Source organism: Mirounga angustirostris, unplaced genomic scaffold (assembly GCF_029215605.1).
Source record: "Mirounga angustirostris isolate CCGP_5_RB_7025 unplaced genomic scaffold, mMirAng1.0.hap1 SCAF_5, whole genome shotgun sequence".
Taxonomy (NCBI): Eukaryota; Metazoa; Chordata; class Mammalia; order Carnivora; family Phocidae; genus Mirounga; species Mirounga angustirostris.
The window spans coordinates 175,297,241-175,322,592 of NW_026991713.1; the positions used below are offsets into that span (position 1 = coordinate 175,297,241).

Sequence of the window (25,352 nt, forward strand, 5' to 3'; positions counted from 1 at the left end):
TGTGATTTTCCAGCTGTTAATCGAATGAAGTCCGGGTACACATAATTTTCTCTGTCTCTAAGGATGTCTAGATTTGTACTGATTTCTAGGAGTTTGAAGTTCTTTGGAATCCCAGCAGCCCATAATAATGCACTGCAGAATTAATGTCCTGCAGTTGGGGTGGCCGCAGCCTTGGGCTTCAGACCAAGCTGGGAGTGAGGGTAACTTGAATTTAGTTAATTCACTGAGTCCCTCTATCCGGGCTTCTGTTTTCTCACAAAGCCTGTTCACTAGGGTTGCCTTACAAATTAAATGGGATGGTACACAAACCATCTATGTGGCTTATAAAAGACACTCAACACAGGACAGCCCCCCTCGGCTGTATTTTCCCAAGACTGTGGAGACTCTGTTAATATTTAAGCCTAAAATATAAATGTATAACAATATGAAAGGTTTTTACCTGCTTCTTTTCCTCTGCTTGATCTTTCTCAGGATACATATTCAGCAACAAACTGAGATTTAGCTCAAGGCTCGACCCTAACACAGAATTACTTTCACTGCCATCAAGCTTTCTGATAATCTCTAGCAAATAAAGGCAAATAGAGAGGATCATTGTGAAAAGCAATGTTAAAAGTTTTCAATGTTACCATTTCAACTAGCAAATTAAAATGATTTGGGGAAAAGAAAATAAAATGCTTTTGGAAGTTAAAAAAATTTTTTTCAGTGTTATGCGGAAATGATTTTCCACCCAAGTGGGATATAAGAGTATTCAAAAAAACTACTAAGAAAGCAGTTTCCCCCAGGAAACTTCTGTTTTCTGAAGTAGTCTTTGTATTTTGATGAATAGATTCCATTGATAATAGAAGCTAATTTGCATGCAACTGACAGGTGCACACCCCCTTACCAGCACTGATGGAGGATGCAGGGTACCGGCTCTTGAAGGAAGACTCTGAAGACAGGTCCAGGTGACTTAAGAACTCAACTTCAAGATTTGGAAACTCCACTATGTGGTCATTGGAAAAGGAGCCATCATACACACGCCCATTTTTGAAAGTTAATCGGCCCTGCAGACAGAAAGATTTACAGTTCAGGAAAACCACTGGTAATCTCCATCTGTACCATTTTCAAGGGTTTGGAGGTGTTTGTTTAAGACATGCACTTAGCTCACATAGAGTCTCGCTCCTAGAGTCTCGAGTCACTGTGTAAATCCTCTCTATTCTTCCTCCTCCTCTCTCTATCAGCTCCACGACCTCTCCCTAGCTACTCCTAGGTCACAGAAGATGTCTTATTAAACTACACTAGTGACCAGCAGAGTGCCCATCACCAAATAGGGGCTCTCTTGGTATTGGTCCAACCCAAGCCAATAATCAGTCTGATGGAGAGGTAAGTAAATGACCCAAGTCAGCCAGCCAAATTAAAGATATTTGTGTAAAGCTCCTCAGAAAAGAGTTTCTTCTCTCCCTCTACTTAGTGTGGTATGTGGATGTGAAGCCTGGAACCACAGCATCCATCTTGTGGTCATGAGGGAGGGGCAGCATAAGGGTGAAGCTGACATCATGGTAGGAGACATCATGGGTAGATGGAAGAAAATCCTGACATCACTGAGTTGCTGAATCAAACCAACCCTGAAACCCACTTATTCCTTATCAGTTGTGGATGATTAAGCTAGATTTTCCATTACTTGTGACCAAAACCACCCTAACACACACACACACACGTATGTACATAACATAAACTAAGTAAATAACTTCTAAATATACAGGATACTGATGATATGTTGGAAATTATTTTAAAATTCATGTAATCATCTTAACAAAACAATAAGTTATCGTGTGCAAAAATGGATTATGCACTTTACCAGACAGAGAATGAGATGCCTTTTACGGTATTTCAGTTGCTTTACAAAATCTATAAAATGTGCTCTTCACACATCTGCACTCACCATACCATGTTTTTTATTGGAGACCCATTCTCCCTCATAAACGGCCCCACTGGCATAGTAAAATTTTCCATGGCCATGACGATATCCATTTACAAACTCTCCTATGTATTCATTTCTCAAAGGGTATTGGGAGTTGGGGATTCTCTTCAGAAACCAGGAGTGTGTTCCAAAACCATTCTGAAAAGAAAGCAAATTTCCAGGAGAAATGCTCAAAATATTTCCTCTTTTTACCTGACTCCATTTAAAATTTGGTCAACAGGGGCGGCTGGGTGGCTCAGTCGGTTAAGCCTCTGACTCTTGATTTTGGCTCAGGTCATGATCTCAGGGTCCTGAGATGGAGCCCTGCATCAGGCTCTGCGCTCAGCATGGAGTCTGCTTGTCCCTCTCCCTCCCCCCTCTTGTGCTTTCTCCCTCTCTCTCTCTCTCAAATAAATAAAAATCTTTTAAATTAAAATAAAACTCAGTCAAGGGCGCCTGGGTGGCTCAGTCGGTTAAGCGACTGCCTTCGGCTCAGGTCATGATCCTGGAGTCCCGGGATCGAGTCCCGCATCGGGCTCCCTGCTCGGCGGGGAGTCTGCTTCTCCCTCTGACCCTCCCCCCTCTCATGCTCTCTGTCTCTCATTCTCGCTCTCTCAAATGAATAAATAAATCTTAAAAAATAAATAAATAAATAAATAAATAAAACTCAGTCAATAGATAAATACAATGACACATTTGAAAGGACAAAGAACATGGATTTTAGAGTCACACAGACTTGGGTTCAGCCTCTGTGCCATCTACTTATTAACCAGCCATTTGACCTAAGGCAAATTATTTAAGCCCTCTGGGTTTCATCTATAAAATGAAAATAACAACTATCCTGCAGGTTGGATGTAAAGACTGAAGACAGTGTATAAAAAGTGCCTAGCTTGATACTGATAAATTATTACCTTAAATTTTATTTATTTATTTTATTTATTTATTTATTTTTTAAGATTTTTTATTTATTTGACAGCGAGAGGACAGCGAGAGAGGGAACACAAGCAGCGGGAGTGGGAGAGGGAGAAGCAGGCTTCCCGCGGAGCAGGGAGCCCGATGCAGGGCTCGATCCCAGGACCCTGGGATCATGACCTGAGCCGAAGGCAGACGCTCAAGGACTGAGCCACCCAGGCGCCCCAAATTTTATTTATTTTTAACATCCGGATTGATAAAAAAGAAAAATGCCTTCTTCAATCCTACTTTTGCAGAGGCAACCACTACTTGAGAGTCTGAGAATTCATCTGTATTTTCCCCAGGCACATTCAATTATACACACTAAATCAACATATTATATGTATATATAACACATATAAACACACAATTTTTTCAACAATGGGATGACTCTGTATATCTAGACTCTGTATATCTAGAACTTCTGGGTATATGCTAAAAAGAATTGAAAATGGGGACTCAAACAAATATTTGTGCACTCATGTTCATAGCAGCATTACTTGCAATAACCAAAAGGTAGAAGCAACCCAGGTGTCCATTGATGGATGAATGAATAAGCATAAGGATGGTATAAACATACAATGGATTATTATTCAGCCTTAAAAAGGAAGGAAATCCTAACACATACTATAAGATGGATGAACCTTGAATACATTATGCTGAGTGAAATAAACCAGTTGCAAAAGGACAAATACTATATAATTCCACTTATATGAGATACCGAGAGGAGTCAGATTCATAGGGACAGAAAGTAGATGGTGGGTGCTAGGGGTGGGGAAAGGAGGAAGAGAGATGGGAAGTGAGTGTTTGATGGGGACAGAGTCTCCGTTTGGGAAGATGAAAAGAGTTCTGGAGAAGGATGGTGGGGACGGCTGCACAACAGTGTGAAAGTACTTAATGCCCTGAATTGGACACTTAAATATGATTAAGATGGTAAATTTTTTGTTATGTGTATTTTACCAGAACTAAAAAGAAAAAGAAAAAAGAAAGCTGGAGTGGCTATATTCACATCAGAAAAAGACTTCAGAGGAAAAGAAACTATCAGAGCTAAAGAGGGACATGACAAGATGATAACAAAGGGTCAATCCACCAAGAAGACATAACAATCCTAAACAAGTATGTGCCTAACAACAGAACTTAAAAATATATGAAGCAAAAATTGATAGATTTGAAAGAAGAAATAGATGAATCTATAATTATACTTGGACACCTCACCACTCTTATCTCAGAAATGGGTAGAAAAAATAAACAGAAAATGAGTAATGTGGTATAGAAGACCTGAACAACACTATCAACCAATTTGATCCAGTTGTCATCCACAGAACACTCCATTCAACAAAAGCAGAAATACACATAACATTCACCAAGACAGACCATATTCTGGGCCACAAAATAAACCACAACCTATGTAAAAGAAATGTAGTCATACAAAGTATGTTCTCTAACCACAGTAGAATTAAAAATTTCAACAGAAAAATCAACAACAGAAAGATATCTGGAAAAATCTCCAACTATTTGGAAAGTAAACAACATATGTCAAAATAATTTACAGGTTAAAGAGGAAGTCATAGGGACATTAGAAAATATTTTGAGGGACACCTGGGTGGCTCAGTCGGTTAAGCATCTGCTTTCAGCTAGGGTCGTGATCCCAGAGTCCCAGGATTGAGCCCCACATCGGGCTCCCTGCTCAGCAGGGAGTCTGCTTCTCCCTCTGCCCCCACCTGAACAAAAATTAAAATATATCAGAATTAGTGGGATGCAGAGAAAGCACTGCTAAGAGGAAAAATTTTAGTATTAAATTCTTATATTAGAAAAGAAGAAATGTCTCAAATCAATCAAGCTTCCATCCTACAATTCAAGGAAAAGAAGAGCATATCAAACCCAAAGCATGCAGAAGGAAGGTAATAACAAAGAGCAGGCATCAAATTAAAAACTGAAAAACCCCAAGAGAAAATAAATAACACTAAGACTGGCTCTTAGAGAATTTTCATGACTTGGATATATCTGCAATAAGACTGAAGACAGAAGAGAAAACACAAATCACTGGTTCTGGGAGAAAGAGGGAACATCACTATAGATCCTATATAATATATATTTAAAGAATCATGAGAGACTTTTAAAGAAGTTATTTTTTTTAAGATTTTATTTATTTGTCAGAGAGAGAGCACAAGCAGGGGGAGTGGCAGGCAGAGGGAGAAGCAGGCTCCCCACTGAGAAAGGAGCCCCACTTGGGACTTGATCCCAAGCTGGGATCATGACCCCCGCTGAAGGCAGATATCCAACCTACTGAGCTACCCAGGCATCCCCATGAGAGACTATTATGAACAACCTTGTGCCAATAAATTTCTATGAAATGGGACAACTTCCTTCAAAAATACAAACTTAAAACTTATTCAAGAACAAACAGATCGGGGTGCCTGGGTGGCTCAGCTGGGAAAGCGTCTGACTCTTGATTTTGGCTCAGATCATGATCTCAGGGTCATGAGATCAAGCCCCATTTTGGGCTCTGCACTGAGTGTGGAGCCTGCTTAGGATTCTCTCTCTCTCCCTCTGCCAAATCCCCGTGCCCCACTCACACACCACACCTTCTCTCTTAAAAAAACAACAACACAAAAACAAACAAACATAAAAAACCTCATTCACCACAATCAAGTGGGATTTATTTCTGGGTTGTAAGGGTGGATCGGTATTTGCAAATCAATCAATGTGATACATCACATCAATAGGAGAAAGGATAAGAACCACATGATCATTTCAACAGATGCAGGAAAAGCATTTGACAAAGTACAACATCCATTCATGATAAACACCTTGACAAAGTAGGGTTAGAAAGAACATAACATAACAAAAGCCAAATATGAAAAACCCACAGCTAATGTCATCCTTAATGGGGAAAAACCGAGAGCTTTTCCTCTATGGTCAGGAACAAGACAGGGATGTCCACTCTCAATACTGTTATTCAACACAGTACTGGAAATGCTAGCCACAGCAATCAGACAACAAAAAGAAATAAAAGGCATCCAAACCAGTAAGGAAGAAGTAAAACATTCACTATTTGCAGATGATGTAATACTATATACAGAAAACCCCAAAGACTCCACCAAAAAACTGCCAGAACTGATAACATGAATTCAGTAAAGTTGCAGGACACAAAATCAACCTACAGGAATATGCTGCATTTCTATACACCAATAATGAAGCAGCAGAAAGAGAAATTCAGAAAACAAACCCATTTACAGTTGCACCAAAAATAATAAACCCAACCAAAGAGGAGAAAGACCTGTGTTCTGAAAACTATAGAACACTTCTGAAAGAAACTGAAGATGATACAAAGAAATGGAAAGACATTCCATGCTCATGGATTGGAAGAACACTGTTAAAATGTCTATACTGTCCAAAGCAATCTACACATTTAATGCAATCCCTATCAAAATACCAACAGCATTTTTCATAGAGCTAGAACAAACAGATCCTAAAATTTGTATGGAACCACAAAAGACCCCAAATAGCCAAAGCAATCTTGAAAAGGCAAAGCAAAGTTGGAGGCATCACAATTCTGGACTTCAAGTTATAATACAAAGCTGTAGTGATCAAAACAGTATGGTACCAACACAAAAATAAACACGATGAATGGAACAGAATAGAAAATCCAGAAATAAACCCACAATTATACAGTCAATGAATCTTCGACAGAGCAGGAAAGAACACCCAATGGGAAAAAGTCTCTTCAACAAATGGTGTTGGGAAAATGGGACAGCAACATGCAAAAGAATGAAACTGGACCACTTTCTTATACCGACACAAAAATAAATTCAAAATAGATTAAAGACCTAAGTGTGAGATCTGAAACCATAAAAATCCTAGAAGAGAGCACAGGTAGTAATTTCTCTGACACTGGCTATAGCAACTTTTCTCTAGATAGGTCCCCTGAGGCAAAGGAAACAAAAGCAAAAATAAACTATCGGGACTTCATCAAAATAAAAAGCTTCTGCAGAGTGAAGGAAGCAATCAACAAACTAAAAAGCAACCTACGGAATGGGAGAAGAAATTTGCAAATCACGTATCTGATAAGGCGTTAGTATTCAAAATACATGAAAAGCTTACCAAACTCAACACCCAAAAAACAAATAATCCAGACAAAAAATGGGCAGGAGACATGAATAGACATTTTTCCAAAGAAGACCTACAGATGGCTAATTGACATGTTGAAAAGATGCTCAACCATCACTCATCATCAGGGAAATGCAAATCAAAACCACAATGAGCTATCACCTCACACCTGTCAGAATGGCTAAGATCAGCAACACAAGAAACAACAGGGGTTGGGTGAGGATGCAGAGAAAAGGAAACCCTCTTGCACTGTTGGTAGGAATGCAAACTGGTGCAGCCACTCTGGAAAACAGTATGGAGGTTCCTCAAAAAGTTAAAATTAGAACTACCCTACTATCCAGCAATCACACTACTAGGTATTTACCTAAAGAATACAGAAACACGGGCGCCTGGGTGGCTCAGTTGGTTAAGCGACTGCCTTCGGCTCAGGTCATGATCCTGGAGTCCCTGGATCGAGTCCCGCATCGGGCTCCCTGCTCGGCAGGGAGCCTGCTTCTCCCTCTGACCCTCCCCTCTCTCATGTGCTCTCTCTCTCTCATTCTCTCTGTCTCAAATAAATAAATAAAAAATCTTAAAAAAAAAATACAGGAACACTAATTCATAGGGATACATGCACCCCATGTTTATAGCAGCATTATTTACAATAACCAAATTATGGAAAGAGCCCAAATGTCTATCATAATTGATGAATGAATAAATAAGATGTGGTAATTCAGCCATAAAGAATGAAATCTTGCCATTTACAATGACGTGGTTGGAGCTAGAGAGCATAATGCTAAGAGAAATAAGTCAGACAAAGACAAATACCATGATTTCACTCCTGTGTAGAATTTAAGAAACAAACATGCAAAGGGGGAAAAAATGAGAGAGTCTCAAAGCAAGAAACAGATTCTTAACTACAGGAGTCACCAGAGGGAAGGGGTGGGGGGAGACGAGGGAAATAGGTGACGGGGAATAAGGTGATATTATTAGATTATGCAGATATTATTAGAAAATCTTAGCTATATAAACCACATACACTTAACCATATAAAGCCTTTCTTTTCTGTGCGGGAAATACATAGTTTCTGAGGGGTAGAGAACAGTCTTGCTTTGCACAAGAGCTGTGGGAATTATGGATTTGCCCATGCCAGGACCTCACTTGTGTGTAAGACTTTAGAGAAACCTCAATGATGAAACGGTACTTAAAAAAAGATGGTTGAGGGGCGCCTGGGTGGCTCAGTCGTCAAGCATCTGCCTTCGGCTCAGGTCATGATGCCAGGGTCCTGGGATCGAGCCCCGCATCAGGCACCCTGCTCTGCAGGAAGCCTGCTTCTCCCTCTCCCACTCCCCCTGCTTGTGTTCCCTCTCTCATTGTGTCTCTCTCTGTCAAATAAATAAATAAAATCTTAAAAAAAAAAAAAAAAAGATGGTTGGGACCAGTAAATCATACTCTGGGGTTCTAAAGTTAGCAGAGCTTAGGTTTAGGTTACTGGACGATATATGGAGTGACCCATGTGCTGAGGATCCACAGGGTCCCACCTGGGTGTGTTTGGGTCACATGAGTTGACGCCATACCTGGATGCCCTTTTCCCACTGACCCGTGTACTCCTCATTCGCCGTCAGCCACCTCATCCTGCCTTCCCCATGGCGCATATTGTTTTCCCACTGACCTTCATATATGTTTCCAGATTTGTAACTGGGACAAAAAAAAATTTGAAAACAATCAGTTATTTTATACACCATACTTATCTTTAAGAAGACTTTCTTTTAAACTTCTTCTCTCAGCATCTTTGAAGAAATCCAACCCTTGTGCCCAGTCTTCTTAAATTCAATGGATAGGCATGTGGTCAGTAGAAATCATCATCTTAGGGGTAGGATAAACTACTGTATTAAATCCTCAATCATTTAATAAGGTGACAATAGAGAGGTATTTTAAATCTTGTAAAACTAATTCTTATGATACTATGATTGGTTAACATTTCACCCCCAAATATTCCAACCTTTAAAATATTTGACTCTATCAGCTCAATCTAAAAATCAAGCAAACGGGGTGCTTGGGTGGCTCAGTTGGTTGAGCGACTAACTGCCTTCGGCTCAGGTCATGATCCTGGAGTCCTGGGATCGAGTCCCGCATCAGGCTCCTTGCTCAGCAGGGAGCCTGCTTCTCCCTCTGACCCTCCTCCCTCTCATGCTCTCTATCATTCTCTCTCTCAATAAATAAATAAAAATCCTTAAAAAAATTATTAAAAAATAAATAAACAAACGGGGGCGCCTGGGTGGCTCAGTCGGTTAAGCGTCTGTCTTTGGCTCAGGTCATGATCCCAGGGTCCTGGGATCGAGTCCCACATCGGGCTCCCTGCTCTGCAGGAAGCCTGCTTCTCCCCCTCCCACTCCCCCTGCTTGTGTTCCCTCTCCCACTGTGTCTCTCTCTGTCAAATAAATAAAATCTTTAAAAAAATACTGTCATTATTTTAAAATGAGTCTTCCAAAAACATACAGTAATAGATATCTATGATTAATAGAGAACAAAGAAAGACAGTTTCTACCTGTGATAAAGTGAAACTGTATTATTAAACCTCACTTAATATAATATTTCTCTAAATTTCCATAGAATATGTTCATCACTATGGAGATTACACTGGGGTGAATTTAACTATTCCACTCTACTTATATAGAAAATGTGTTCCCCGGAATTTCTACTTTTTTTTTTTTTTTTTAAGATTTGAGTTATTTATTTGAGAGCGAGCGAGCGAGCATGCGGTGGGGGGGAGGTGGGGCAGAGGGAGAGGGAGAATCTTAAGCAGGCTCCATACCCAGTGCAGAGCCCAATGTGGGGCCTGATCCTACAACCCCAAGACCATGACCCAAGCCGAGATCAAGAGTTGGACGCTCAACCAACTGCGCCACCCAGGCGCCCCTCTGCACCTTAAGTTGCCTACGTGAAAATTATTTGGGCCCCCACACACACTTATCACCCATATCCTACACGTGGCAGAGGCGATACCTACCATCTGATCCCCCAGCCGTTTTTGATGTTGTACACCCAGTCCCCCTCGTACCAGGAGGTACCCTCTTGATTGTAATAAATAGAGCCCTGAAACAAATAATATCATTTTTAAAGAATCAAGTCTCATAAAACAAATGTTTATTAAAGGTAAAGATTTAAAAATATATGAATTTAGGGAGTCTAAACCGCGAAGAAGTCAATGTCCTACTTGGGCAAGACACCTAATCCGTCGTATGTTTCTGTCTTGGAATTGAGAAGATGGTAAGGTAGCCCCCATGTGAGAATGAGATGTCACAAATCAATTCCTCCCTGATAATGAAGTGTTGCATTAAGGCATTAAAAGTGGCATCGCCGGCGAGAGAGTAAGCTGGTGCAACTGTGGTGGAAAACAGTTTGGAGGTCCCTCAAAATGTTAAACATCCAGTTCCCATACTCCACTCCTAGGTTTATATGCCAGAGAACTGAAAACAAGTACTCAAATAAACCCCTACAAACACGTTCATAGCGGCGCTATTCACAGAAGCCCAAAGACGGAGAGAGCCCAAATGTCCATCGATGAATGAGCAGATACACAAATGTGGTCCATCCATACACTGGACTATTATTCAGCCACAAAAAGGAATTAAGTACCTACAACCTGGATGAATCTCAAAAACCTGAGGCTGAGTGGGAGAAGCCAGACACAGAGGGTCAGTCACATACTGTAGGGTTCCATTCCTATGAACCATCCAGCCTAGGTAAACCCGTAGAGACAGAAGGCAGATCGGGGCCCGCCGAGGGGCCGGGGTGGGGAATATCTGCCGAGTGGGTACAGGGTTTTATTTTGGAGTGTTGATGAAAATGCTGTGGGACCAGACAGAGGTGGAAGTCTCACAACCCTGGGAGTTCCCTGAATGCCACCGACTGCTGACTCTAAAACGGTCCGTTTCGTGTGATGTGAATTTCCTATCAATCAACAGAAAGTGAATCTACTGTCACAACAGCCCCCCACCTCCCACCCTCTGTGTTTGTTCATCCTATCAGTGGACGGGAGTCCCGGGGCTGCCTCACCCACCTTCCCGTGTCTCTTGCCGTGACACCAGTGGCCGATGTAGGACACGGGGTGTGTGCCGCATTTGAACATACCAAACCCTTGCCTCACGCCGTGGATCACTTCTCCTTCGTAGGTGCTGCCATCCGGCCACGTGTACACGCCATGGTTCATGGGGATGTTCTTCACAAACTCCCCCTAGGGCAAAACGGCCCAGAGAGTGAGAGAGAGAGAGAGAAAGCAGGGGAGAGACCCCTAGTCCTGTAGGCGGTCTGAAACGCCTCCTTGACAACTGGATGCTATTCCTGTCTCTCCTCCGTGGCAACAGTGGAGTATCTCCCCTCCGCCCCAGTTTCCACTCTCCTCCTTCCTTTTCTACACACCCCATCCTCCCTCACCTCCCCTTCCCTGGGCGGAAGCCCCAGCAGAATAAAACAGCCAGAAGCTGTGTGTAGACAAGGTTCCAAGAGGCAAACAGGGGACATGGAAAAGTGCTGGTTTCCGATCCTGGCCTTGGGCACGCGAGCGTCTTGGAACCCACGTCGAAGGAGGCTTACTTCCTTCACAGAAGGCTGAAGCCAGCGGGCCAGGCTTGAGCTACGGGTGACTTAGCCAAGCACCTCTGGGGTAGTAGGAGCTGACTCCGCGTCCTCAGCAGCCTGAGAGGGGTTGACGCCTGGTGATCAAGAACTGGGTGTCGGGGCGCCTGGGTGGCTCAGTTGGTTAAGCGACTGCCTTCGGCTCAGGTCATGATCCTGGAGTCCCAGGATCGAGTCCCGCATCAGGCTCCCTGCTCGGCAGGGAGTCTCCTTCTCCCTCTGACCCTCCTCCCTCTCATGCTCTCTGTCTCTCATTCTCTCTGTCTCAAATAAATAAATAAAATCTTAAAAAAAAAAGAACTGGGTGCCATGTTGAAGTGTTCACACCTCAGGGCCTCATTTAGAGCCACGGTGCTGAAGGAGGATTCTGATCAGGATTCTGAACCCAACAGCTTATTCCAAAACTGGCAAAGGCCAGCCGGGACAGTCATTTTAGTATCATTCAGCCATAGTAATGGCCTTTTTAGGAGTTTTTGTGAGACAGGAATGAGAAGGTGTCATATTGTTTAGCGGGGGGAAAAAATCAGGGTACAGAAACCCATGCTCTGGGATCCCAACCGTAACAATTTGTTCTTATTATAAGCACATGTTTCTTTGGTAATCTGAACGATCTGCAGCATCATTACTAGTGATGGCAAAAAAACAAAAACACCTCAAAAGTACCTAATAATTATGGTACCGTAATGAATAGTAAATCAGAACACTATGCAATATATATATTTATATATGTTATATAATAGAATATACATTTATATAATTAAAGGAGTGTTCTCTCCAAGGGACTCCACTGATTAGCCCGGCTTGGTGATCAACTGATGGAAACCCTTCTTTCCGCCCGTGGTTCATCAAAATATTCTGCAGACACATCAGCCAACCGCTTGCCCCATGGGTGCCTTCCAGAGAACCCGCGCTGCTCAGGGCCAGGACATCAGCCCTGAGCCACCGGATTCTCTCTCGGGAACGTGAACTCGGGGGAGGCAGGCAGGCCGCGGGGAGAAGGGGTCAGGGTGACCTAGCCTGACCACTGTCCGGAATCCACGAGGCCAGCTGACCTCCCTGAAGGTACTTCTGTGACAGCTCAGATCCTGCCCATAAACCCTCCTGTCTAGGCTGGTGCGGAAAGGTCCGTGCCTGCAGGAAGGATTCCCGCCTGAGAGCTGCCAGAAATAAACCAAGGTCCACAGGCTGGAAGGCAGGGTGTTGCGGGGAGAAGAGTTTCCCTGGAAAGGCTGGCCCCAAACCACCAGATCCTCAGGCTCCCCTGCACCCCTGCGGCTCATCGTCTCCCACTGGGCAGCCCCAGTGAGCTGCCCAGCTGGCCCAAACCGGCCTCTGTTTCCCTTACTTGGCCGCTACTTGAATATGTGCATTATGGGCATGGGTTTTAAATATTTTCATTACCACTTAAAAACATCACAAGCAGTGCTGCAATCTCAACATCTGGAATAGCCTTCTAGCAACCCATTTAAAAATACACATTCCCAGGCGCCTGGGTGGCTCAGTTGGTTGGGCGACTGCCTTCGGCTCAGGTCATGATCCTGGAGTCCCGGGATCGAGTCCCGCATCGGGCTCCCTGCACGGCGGGGAGTCTGCTTCTCCCTCTGACCCTCCTCCCTCTCATGCTCTCTGTCTCTCATTCTCTCTGTCTCAAATAAATAAATAAAATCTTTAAAAAAAAAAAATACACATTCCCTTTAAACCAGCAAGATGGGTTAAGGGAGACCCACGACCGAGGAATAAAAGCAGCCAGTAAAAATACCTGGAGCTGGATACGGTTTGATCTCCACAAAAATAAAGGTACAGAACAGAATGTATAATGAACTATCTGTGTTTGTAAAGAGTGAGAGAAACCAAATACAAATACACGCACAGAACACACAGAGAGACCCCAGAACGTACAGATGAAGCGGGTAACAATCACCAGGAGCCCATGCGGTAATGAGTCACGTTTCACCTATAGTCTCTGGTTCTCTGGACTTTTTTTTTTTTCTAAGATTTTATTTATTTACTCATGAGAGACAGAGAGAGAGGCAGAGGGAGAAGCAGGCTCCCAAGGAGCAGAGAGCCCGATGCAGGACTCGATCCCAGGACCCTGGGATCACGACCTGAGCCGAAGGCAGACGCTTAACCATCTGAGCCACACAGGCGCCCTCTCTGGACTTTTTTAACCCATGTGCTGAATCACTTTTATGAAAGCAGTATGTTTCATTGTGGGAAGCTGACCATTAAGTTTCATTAATTACAGTTTAACACTATAACATATTATGTGCTTTACCTCATATTTCAGTCCATCGGCCCAAATGTAAGTCCCTTGTCCATGCATGAGTCCTTCTGAAAACATACCCTTCAGAACAGAACAACAACAAGACCTCAGGACCAGTCCTTCATTCGACACAATGCCTGCCACCGTGGTTTTAGTTCTTAGGATGGAGCCTCATCCCCCCCTTTCATCTGCATGAATATGCTTGTCCAAATTCCCCAAAACATACACCAAGCAGTCCTATGCAACGGTTAGACATGAGTTGTAAATTCAGTCTGTGTCTTCCTCCCCTAATTAAGCGGTGAAAAAGGCCGTAGTTAAAAAGAATTCACATGCTTTTGGTTGTGCACATCACGGTGTAAGGATTTTTAAAAATTATTTAAACTAGGTAGACCTGGGGCGCCTGGGTGGCTCAGTCGTTAAGCGTCTGCCTTCGGCTCAGGTCATGACCCCAGGGTCCTGGGGTCAAGTCCCACATCGGGCTCCCTGCTCGGCAGGGAGTCTGCTTCTCCCTCTCCCCCTGCCCCTTCCACGGCTTGTGTTCTCTCTCACTCACTCTCTCTCTCTCAAATAAATAAAATCTTAAAAAAAAAAAGAAAAACTAGGTAGACCTGGTGAAAACCATTATGTGGATATTAGCAACTACTCCATTTGCAAATTTCATGCTTGTGCGATTTCTGGTACTGGGATTTATCGGTGTGGGTGTGTCCATGTATACGGACATATTTATATACGTATACGACCCCCAGCTGTCAGGATCGTCCGTTTATATTTAGTGTCTACTGTTAACTAGTAGGAACTAGTTAGGAACTAGTCACTAACAACTTAGCACACCTGAATGTCTAAATGCTATTTGAGAAAAGGAGGTAAGAATACGTCCAGTTCTTCCTTGGGATCACCTGGTTAGAGGTGGGCTGGGTGTAGGGGAGGACACACCCTGGGGAAACAGCACCCTAACTCAGCGGTTCTCAGACTCTACCATGCTTCAGAGTCGCCTCTGAAGGGGATTGTGAACACACAGATGGCTGGGCCCACCCCCGAGATTCTGATTCATCAGCCGGTCTGGGCTGGGGCCCGAGAATGTGCATTTTGAAAAAATCCCCAGATAATGCTGCTGGTCCCCCGGACCACGCTTCTCTGGAGAATGGCGGCCCCAACTCACTAGCAAGGAGACACGTTATATTTCAGCCCGGGGTTCCCACGGGCTCAGGACGGACAGGCTGGGACTGAGGAAAACGTGGGGCAGCCAGTGGTTTTCCGACTGTTGGCTGGCTCTGTGATGATGGAGTTGATTAGGGGCACAAGAACCAGCATTTTAACAAACTAGCCTAGAAAGGATCACGCTGCCTCTAACATGGTAAGGGCAAAGGTGCCACGAATGTCTGGTTTCGTTGTCTGTCCTTAGGGGATTGTGAGCTAAATACGCGGCAAACCTGTGGTCTCATGACGTGGGGCCTGGGGCTACGGAGCCTTTCTGCTGGGTGGGCCTCCCTCACAATTTACAGGAGATCCAACTGATGATTATTTTTAATCAAAAGAGTCTGAGGAAACTGTGGGAAGCTTGCACGGCCAAGTAGCGGGCAGTGGGTGGGGACGAGATCCTCTAGAAATGGAGGGTGTTTGCCCCACAGGCATGGGAAGGGTGAAGCCAGCGGGCCAGGCTTGAGCTACGGGTGACTTAGCCAAGCACCTCTGGGGTAGTAGGAGCTGACTCCGCGTCCTCAGCAGCCTGAGACGGGTTGACGCCTGGTGATCAAGAACTGGGTGCATGTTGAAGTGTTCATACCTCAGGGCTTCATTTAGAGCCACGGTGCTGAAGGAGGATTCTGATCAGGATTCTGAACCCAACAGCTTATTCCAAAACTGGCAAAGGCCAGCCGGGACAGTCATTTTAGTATCATTCAGCCATAATAATGGCCTTTTTAGGAGTTTTTGTGAGACAGGAATGAGAAGGTGTCATATTATTTAGCGGGGGGGGAAAATCAGGGTACAGAAACCCATGCTCTGGGATCCCAACCGTAACAATTTGTTCTTATTATAAGCACATGTTTCTTTGGTAATCTGAACGATCCGCAGCATCATTATTAGTGATGGCAAAAAAACAAAAACACCTCAAAAGTACCTAATAATTATGGTACCGTAATGAATAGTAAATCAGAACACTATGCAATATATATAATATATATTTATATAGGTTATATAATTAAATAGAATATACATTTATATAATTAAATAAATATATATAATACAATTAAATAATATAAATAAAATATATTTTATATTTATAGAGGAAGAAATGAGGGTTAGTGTTTAAATGGGGACAGAGTTTCAGTTTGGGAACATTTCAGTTCCAGAGATGGGTGATGGGGAGGGTTCTACCAAGAGGGGAATGCACTTAATGCTACTAAACTATACACTTAAAATGGTTACAATAGTAAATTTTATGTATGTTTTACCACAGAACATTTAAATTATGAAAACCATGCAGCAATACAGCAAAGTATCATAAGTGAAAAAGGATTCAAGATGTTATCTGCAAAATTGATAGGCCCACGTCAATGCTGATTCTTCCATTCAAGGAACAGAAGGGATACACGGCCTACCCAAAATACTTACTGGGAAAGGATGATGATCCTGGGATTTTCCTCTTCCGTATTTACTTTAGTCACCTTAATGTTGTTTGTACAATAAACAAAAATCAGGAAAAGAAAACAACCTAAAATGACAACTTCAGGGGCACCTGAGTGGCTCAGTCGGTTAAGCGTCTGCCTTTGGCTCAGGTCATGATCCCGGGGTCCTGGGATCAAGTCCCGCATCGGGCTCCTTGCTCAGCAGGAAGCCTGCTTCTCCCTCTCCCTCTGCCTGCTGCTTCCCCTGCTTGTTCTCCCTCTCTCTCTTTCAAATAAACAAAATCTTGGGACAGCTGGGTGGCTCAGTTGGTTAAGCATCTGCCTTCAGCTCAGGTCATGATTCCAGGGTCCTGGGTCTCTCTCTCTCTGTCTAACAAATAAGTAAAATCTTAAAAAAAAATAAAATCTTTTTAAAAATGACGACTTCAGTTGTATGGAGTCGTGTTTTTACCTTGGAGTAGGTGGTCAAAGTTAAATCAGCATTAAGTACTTCCAATTTCTTCTGAAGAATCAATGGACTTTTCTGAAGATACAAATCTAAAACTCTCACAGAACATTCTAAAACTTCCTCCCTGCCCGTTCCCGAAATGTGTCACTCACGTGGTAGGTGCAACCTCCTTGAAAGATCGCAAAGCCTTCTCCCTCATATAGTCCACGGACTTTTTCCCCTTCGTAGCTACAAGGAAATAAAGCTCAAGGCAATGAGTGGCATGATCAAACCTAAGTGACGGTGGGTTAAAATCATAATTAACATCAGTGAAGGTGTACAAGCATTATGTCACATTCATTCACTCAACAAATGTTCCCCGAGGGCCACTGTGCCCCTTTCTAAGCACTGGGCTGGCGCCATGAACAAGACTAGTAAGTTCCTGCCCTCGGAACCTCATAGGTTACTGAGGAGACACAGACAACACACAGGGAACATATGAACAAGGTAATTCCAGATCATGTTCAAGTTTTGAGAAAGACATGGTCGGGGAATGTGGCTGAGAATAAGGAGGTTGCTGTGTATGGTGGTCAGAGCAGAAGCCTCTTGGAGGACATGGGAGCTATACTGAGACCCACAGGTCATGAAACAAACAGCCCTATGAAGAATCCTGGGAAGAGGGAACAGCAAGTACAAAGGCCCTGGGGCAGGAAAGAGCCCTACAGCTCAAGTTCAGACAACAGAGAGGAGGGAGGCCCAGCTGGGGCACAGGACAGAGGGAGGATAGGAGAGGAGACAGAGGCTCGGGGGTGGCAGGAAAATCCAGAGCTCTAGGAGGAATCTAGAGAGGGTTCTAAGAGGGGAGTTGGCCAAGGTCAGATTTATGTCATAAAAAGAGCACTCTGGTTGGCTGCTGTGGGAAGAGACTGTGGGAGAGCTAACAACCAGGAGCAAACAGTGAAAGGGGGTGGAGATGGAAGATGATGGTTTATTCTCGACAGTTTCTGTCTGGAATGATGAAAAGGTTCTAGAAACTAATAGTGGTGATGGTTGCACAACAGATGAGCGTACTTAATGCCACTGAATTGTACACTTAAAATGGTTAAAATAGGAAATTTTATGGGTATTTTTTTTAAGAAGCACTTTCCACACCCAGGATGGAGCCCAGCACAGGGCTTGAACTCATAACCCTGAGATCAAGAACTGAGCTGAGATCAAGAGTCACTTCACCCACTGAGCCCCCAGGACACTTCACCCACTGAGCCACCCAGGCGCTCCCTATGTTATCTGTATTTTACCATGATAATTTTACAAAGTTTTTTTTTTTTTTTCAAGATATATTCTAGACATGGGACCAAAAGGTCTTGCTGACGTGCTGGCTTTGGGGAAGAGGGAATCAAGGACAGCGTGCAGATTTTGAGTTCAGAACTGGGTGGATAACGTGTGATTTGGGAACTCACTCAGCTCTAAGGTCTGGGGTAAGTGAGGTGAAAAACAAAAGAACAGGTGATAGCCGTGACAAAAATGGGCTTTGTCCAAGAATGCAAGGAAGATTCAACGTTAGAAAGTCTATCACAACTCATGACATCAGCAAATCAAAGGAGAAAGACCATAGGTTTATATCAAGATGCCAGAAAGGCGTGTGATAAAATTCAGCAGTCATTTCTTTAAAAATTCTAGTCATGGGGGCACCTGGGTGGCTCAGTCGTTGAGTGTCTGCCTTCGGCTCAGGTCATGATCCCAGGGTCCTGGGATCGAGCCCCGCATCGGGCTCCCTGCTCAGTGGGAAGCCTGCTTCTCCCTCTCCCACTCCCCCTGCTTGTGTTCCTGCTCTCGCTGTCTCTCTGTCAAATAAATAAATAAAATATTTAAAAAATAAATAAAAAATAAAAATAAAAATTCTAGTCATGTTATAATGCGAGGAAACTACCTAAACATAAGAGACTGTTTATGAAAAAGCAATAGCATATAGGATTTTTGCAAGTGAAATACCAAAATCAGCTCCCTTAAAATCAGGAACATAAACAGGATGCCTGATCTTCCCACCAATTATTCAACATGATTTCACAGGTTCTAGGTCATGCAGAGAGTCAGGAAACCTAAGTAATCTGCATAAATATTGAGAAGAGTTAGGAAATTATTCTACCTTGAAGATTATGTGATTATTTACCTGTAAAACCCAAAGACTTTCTTCTAATTCATGAGAGATTGTGGCAACCCATGGGAGGGGCAGGGAGGGCAAAATTGGAATATGGTGGAGGGAAAGAATGAACTCCTCTTTTTTTAAAGATTTTGTTTATTTACTTGAGAGAGAGAGAAAGCATCAGCAGGGGGTGAGGGAGAAGGAGAGGGATAAGCAGACTCCCCACTGAGCAGGAAGCCCAATGCAGGGCTCCATCCCAGGACCCTGGGATCATGACCTGAGCTGAAGGCAGACATTTAACCGACTGAGCCACCATGGCAACCCCAAGAATGAACTCTTCTTTAAGATAACTTGGCATCATTTCATTTGTCATGAGTATATAGCACTTTGGTAATGAAAAGCAATGAATAAAGAAACTGTCAAGGATTTTTAAAAGTCACAATAGCTCCTTTCAATGGTATCAACACCTCCCCTCACTCCCAAGACACATACATGTTTCCTGGGGCTCTTGGCCTGGATCCAGACCAGCTCTATGTCAGGATATTCAATTCGTCTGGTTCCCACATCAGGGCAATGCCAGGATCTACCTTCTCTGAACTAAGTCAGTGTACATTGCTGAGAAACTCTGCTGAGTTTCTCTAGATAGAGCCCAATGTAAAACATAACTATGCACTACGCACATAGACCCTATTTCCTACTTTTTGATATCCTTCTACAGTGCTCAACCCAGAGCTGGCACATAATAGCTCATTTATAAATGGCTGCTAACAGAAATTGGTGGCGCTTCCATATACTAGTAATAGAACAATTAAGAAAACAATTCCACTTATAATTGCACCAAAAACAATAAAATACCTGGGAAAGAACTCAACCTAGGTGGTGAAAGACCTGTACTCTCAAAACTATAAAACACGGATGAAAGAAATTAAAGGCGATACAAACAAATGGAAAGATATTCCATGCTCATGGATTCTAAGAATTAATATTGTTAAAACGTCCATACTATCCAAAGCAATCCACGGACTCAATGCAATCCCTATCAAAATGCCAACAGCATTTTTCACAGAACTAGAACAAATAATACTGAGATTTGTATGGAACCACAAAAGACGCAAAATAGCCAAAGCAATCTTGAGAAAGATGAACAAAGCCGGAGGTATCACAATCCCAGATTTCAAGATATACTACAAAGCTATAGTAATCAAAACAGCATGGTAGTGGGACAAAAACAGACACATAGATCAATGGAATAGAACAGACAGCCCAGTAAACCCACACTTAAATTGTCTATTAACCTACAGCAAAGGAGGCAAAAATATACAATGGGGATAAGACAGTCTCTCAACAAATGGTACTAGGAAAACTGGAAAAGAAAGAAACTGGACCACTTTCTTACACCATACATAAAAATAGACCGAAATGGATTAAAGATCTGAGTGTGAGACCTGATCCCATAAAACTCCTAGGAGAGAGCACAGGCAGTAATTTCTCTGATATCAGCCATAGCAACATTTTTCTAGATATGACTGCTCAGGCAAGGGAAACAAAAGTGAAAGTAAGTTATGGGGACTATAAAATAGTACATAATAAAAATAAAAAGGTTTTGCCTCACAAAGGAAACCATCGACAAAACAAGGCAATTTATTGAATAGAAGATATTTGCAAATGATATACCCAATAAGGGGTTAATGTATAAGATATATAAAGAACTTATAAAACTCAACACCAAAGATACAAATGATCCCATTAAAGAATGCGCAGAGGACCTGAATATACATTTTTCCAAAGAAGACATACAGATGGCCAAGAGACACATGAAAAGACGCTCAAGATCACTCGCCATCAGGGAAATGCAAATCAAAACCAAAATGAGATATCACCTTACACCTGTCAGAATGGGTAGACCCAGAAAGACAAGAAACAACAAGTGTTGGCGAGGATGTGGAGAAAAGGGAGCCCTTGTGCACTGTTGATGGGAATGTAAATTGGTGCAGCCACTGTGGAAAACAGTACGGAGGTTCCTCAAAAAATTAAAAATAGAAAACCATATGATCCAGTCATTCCACCAGTGGATATTTGCCCAAAGAAAATGAAAACACAATTCTAAAAGATAAACGCACCCCATGTTTATTGCAGCATTATTTACAAGAGCCAAGATTTGGAAGCAACCCAAGCGTCCATCCACAGATGAACAGAAAAAGAAGATGTGGTATATACATACAATGGAATATTACTCAGCCAGAAAAGAGAATGAAATCTTGCCTTTTGCAACAATATGGATGGACCTAGAGAGTATTATAAGTGACATAAGTCAGAGAAAGACAAATACCTGATTTCACTTCTAGATGGAATCTAAAAAACAAACAAAAAGGGGCACCTGGGTGGCTCAGTCGGTTAAACGTCTGCCTTCAGCTCAGGTCATGATCTCAGGGTCCTGGGATCAAGCCCCGCATCGGGCTCCCTGCTTGGCAGGAGGCCTGCTTCTCCCTCTCCCACTCCCCCTGCTTGTGTTCCCACTCTCGCTCTGTCTCTCTCGGTCAAATAAATAAATAAAATCTTTTAAAAAATAAATAAAAGACAAACAAAAAGCAAAAACAGACCCATGAATGCAGAGAACTGATGGCTGTCAGAGCAAAGGGGGCTGGGAGGATGGGCAAAATGGGTGAAGGGGAGAGAAAGATACAGGTTTCCAGTTATGGCATGAGTAAGTCCCGGGGATAAAAGGCTCAGCATAGGGAAGAGGGTCAACGGCGTTGCAATGGCGTTGTGTGGTGACAGATCACAGCTACGCTTGTGGGGAGCAGAGCATAATGTATAGGGTGGTGGAATCACTATGTTGTACACCTGAAACTAATCTAACATTGTGTAACTACATGTCAACCAAGAAATAAAAATAAAAGTGGCCAATGATATGCAGACAGTTAAGTCCTGACTGAGCACCCACGAGGCCTAAGGTCTGGTGTTTGATATTCTTGGGTGTGTCTCTGTTGGGACGAAATATTCCACCTGAGAGGTTGAGCCGTGGAAACAAATTCTAGTAATTCATACACATTAGATACGTATGTTATAGGGAGGAAAAGATCCTATGTATACAGTGACACATAATAGAAAGTGAGAAGTATGATAAACAACGTTTTGAGCAAAATTACCTCCTATTGGCAAGCAGCAATGGAAAAGTTTGGACCAGAAGAGTAGGTGGGATTTGGTCATTCAGAAACGCGGGACAAACCCTCCAGCAAAGCGAGCTTTGCAAGCAAAGGTAAAAACAAATGGGATCGTGGGCAGAAGTCTAGCTGGGCTCCTGAGTTTGAGGAGAGAGGCAGGCTGGGTCAGAGCGTCAGGCTGAGGGGCTTTTTACTGTAGACGATGGAAGGAAATCAAAAGTTTCTAAGAGTGTGGGAGCCAGCCTCAAAATGGCTCCCAGAGATTCTCAGCTCCGAGTACTCGTACCCTTGTGTAAGCCTCGCTCACACTGAAGAGGGCTGACCTGTGGGGCCACCAGGATATTACAGAAATGACAGAGTGTGACATCAGAGACTGGTCATAAAAGACACGTGGCTTCTGCCCTTGCTCTCTCTTGGATTACTCTCTGGGGAAGCCAGCTGCCAGGTGGTGAGGACAGCCAAGCAGCCCTGTGGAGGGAGTCCGTGGGATGAGGGACTGAGGTCTCCCGCCAACAGCCATGCCAAGGAGCCGCTCTGAAAGCAGACCGAGCAGCTGGCCAAGCCTTCGGACGACGGCAGTCTAGATTCGCATCTTGGCTACAACTCCAGATGTCCTAACCCAATGCCATCCAGCTAAGCCGCTCCCCGATTCTTGACCCCCCATGAACTGTGTGCGATAATATTCGTCTTAATTATCACATTCTGGGGTGACCTGTTACAAGGACAGATAACTGATCCAGGGAGTGATGGAAACAATTAGGAAGTCAAATCTCAAATCTTTAGGAAATGAGGCCAACAGTCCAGTCAAGAGATAACGAAGAGGCGAAGTAAGCATTCAAGAAAAGGACTAATGAGAGAAGCCTAGAGGAAAAAGAAATACGAAATCATAGGGAGGAGGAGGACAGTCTGGAGAGGGAGGAAATGGTAGCCCCCTTACAGAAATCAACAGAGATCAATGGAGAAGCCAATGGCTGGAGAAGTAGTAACATGTGGAGGAGCCTTCTATGGGGTGTGTTTTCCCCAGTTAAGAACCTGAGGCTCAGGGGTGCTGGGTGGCTCAGAGGGTTAAGCATCTGCCTTCAGCTCAGGTCATGATCCCAGGGTCCTGGGATCGAGTCCCACATCGGGCTCCCTGCTCAGCAGAGAGCCTGTTTCTCCCTCTCCCTAGGCACCTCCCCCCGCTCATGCTCTCTATCTGTCTCAAATGAATAAATTTTTTTTAAAATCTTAAAAAAAAAAAAAAGAACCTGAGGCTCAGGGTACCTGCCTGGCTCAGTCAGTGAAGCATCTGCCTTCGGCTCAGTTCATGATCTCGGGGTCCTGAGATCGAGTTCCGTATCGGGCTCCCTGCTCAGCGGGAAGCCTGCTTCTCCCTTTTAGCCCCTCCCCCCACTCATGCTCTCTCTCTCTCAATCTCTCCCTCTCTCAAATAAAATCTTAAAAAAAAAAAAAAAGAACCTGGGGCTCAGAAAAGTTCAGTGATGTTGTTGATGTCACAGAGCTAAGACCCCAATCCAGATCTCATTTCAAGTCCTGCAGTCTTTGTTTCGGGACACAGGGAGCTGGAAGTCCAGTGGACAATGTCCAGTAGGGAGTTAAAAATTTGAACCTCAAACTCCAAGAGAGAGACCTAGATTTTTACAGTCATCTAGGAGAGGGGCAGGGAAAGCCACAAAAAGAGATTGCAGAGAGAGAGAAAAGAGCATAGAAAGGGGAACATGGACGAACCATGAGAGACGATGGACTCTGAAAAACTAACAGGGTTCTAGAGGGGAGGGGGGTGGGAGGATGGGTTAGCCTGGTGGTGGGTATTGAGGAGGGCACATTCTGCATGGAGCACTGGGTGTTATGCACAAACAATGAATCATGGAACACTTCATCTAAAACTAATGATGTAATGTATGGGGATTAACATAAGAATAAAAAATAATAAATAAATAAATAAATAAATAAATAAATAAATAAATAAATAAAAGAAAGGGGAACATGGAAGATGCAGCCCATTAAAAATCACCTTTCAACTATGAGTTTGGTGAGAATGGGCTCTTCGTAGTGAGTGGCATCTTCATTCTGCTGGTTATCATGTTTGGACTCTCTTCGGGGCCCCAATTCGCTGGGCTGCATTTCCAATGGTGGGACGGCACCGGGGGACATCTCTTGCCTAGCCACACTGCCATCTTGTTTGGCAAACTCTGGATAATCAGAGAGAGAGGAGGAAGAGCGGGTGGACTTATCCCCTTTTTTGTCTGCTCTTTTCTTTTCTTTCACCATTGCCTTTAGAAGTGTTCAAGTTTACTGTTTGTTTCAAGGCGCTGATCAGTCTCATCTGAAAAATAAAAATTCTCTCTCTAAATACTTGCAGGTTTCACTTGTAGTTAAAATTTCAGCTTTGCAACCCAATGTCATGGTCGTTCTCCTCCTAAAGCTTGAAAAATTACAACTATCAAGTATCACCAGTTTATGGGAAGATCTCCTGGGTTGTCCCTAAAAATTTTTTAAAAACTGAAACCACCACCTACCATTTCTTTTCAAATAGTGTCCCAGCAAGAAGGTAACCTGATACACGAAAAATGGCTACTTAATCCCTAAGGTTTTCCGTGCTGCCAATTCATACTTTAAAAGCCCATCTGTCAATACACCTGCACTGCAGAGTGCTCAAGAGCTGGATTCAGGCTCCTGCAGGGCGCCTTACCAGCTGTGTGTTCTTGAGCAGGTGAATCTCCTTCTGCTTCAGATATCAAATAGAAATAACAGTGCCTCATCTCATTTTAAGAATTACATGAAACGATGCACAGAAGCCCCCTAAAGTACGGGATACAGCACACTATCCATGATGGGGTGATTATCATGTCACTTTCCTGTTTTTGAACTTGAAATCTTTGGCCGCCTACTCCCCATGCCAGAAAAGGAACGGTGTGATGTGTGCCCAAGGTCACAGATCTGGGGGGCAGGTCCCCAAAGCCAGGAGTTTTCATGGCCTCCCAAACTGGCCCCATTGAAAACATCTCAGTCCAACAAGCAGGACACACAGACGAGTCCTGGGGTGCAGGGCAAGGTCTAGTCCCTCCTCACATCCTCAGGGGTGCAGTGGGCACCCCACAAACCCACGGC

At 43.5% G+C, this 25,352-nt stretch overlaps 1 protein-coding gene across 1 annotated transcript in view; it reads right to left on the reverse strand.

Annotated features, from left to right (window-relative positions):
* LOC123844869 (radial spoke head 10 homolog B-like) overlaps nt 1-25,352 on the reverse strand; it is a 54,928-nt gene extending 29,576 nt beyond the window's left edge. The window contains exons 1-9 of the mRNA XM_045875820.3: nt 24,256-25,352; nt 17,108-17,183; nt 13,893-13,961; nt 11,043-11,216; nt 9,990-10,075; nt 8,557-8,677; nt 1,922-2,098; nt 884-1,043; nt 440-561 (exon numbers count right to left, since the gene is read on the reverse strand). Coding sequence (XP_045731776.1) covers nt 440-561; nt 884-1,043; nt 1,922-2,098; nt 8,557-8,677; nt 9,990-10,075; nt 11,043-11,216; nt 13,893-13,961; nt 17,108-17,183; nt 24,256-24,512 — 1,242 coding nt within the window. The 5' untranslated portion in view covers nt 24,513-25,352. The remainder of the gene's footprint in view (nt 1-439; nt 562-883; nt 1,044-1,921; nt 2,099-8,556; nt 8,678-9,989; nt 10,076-11,042; nt 11,217-13,892; nt 13,962-17,107; nt 17,184-24,255) is intronic.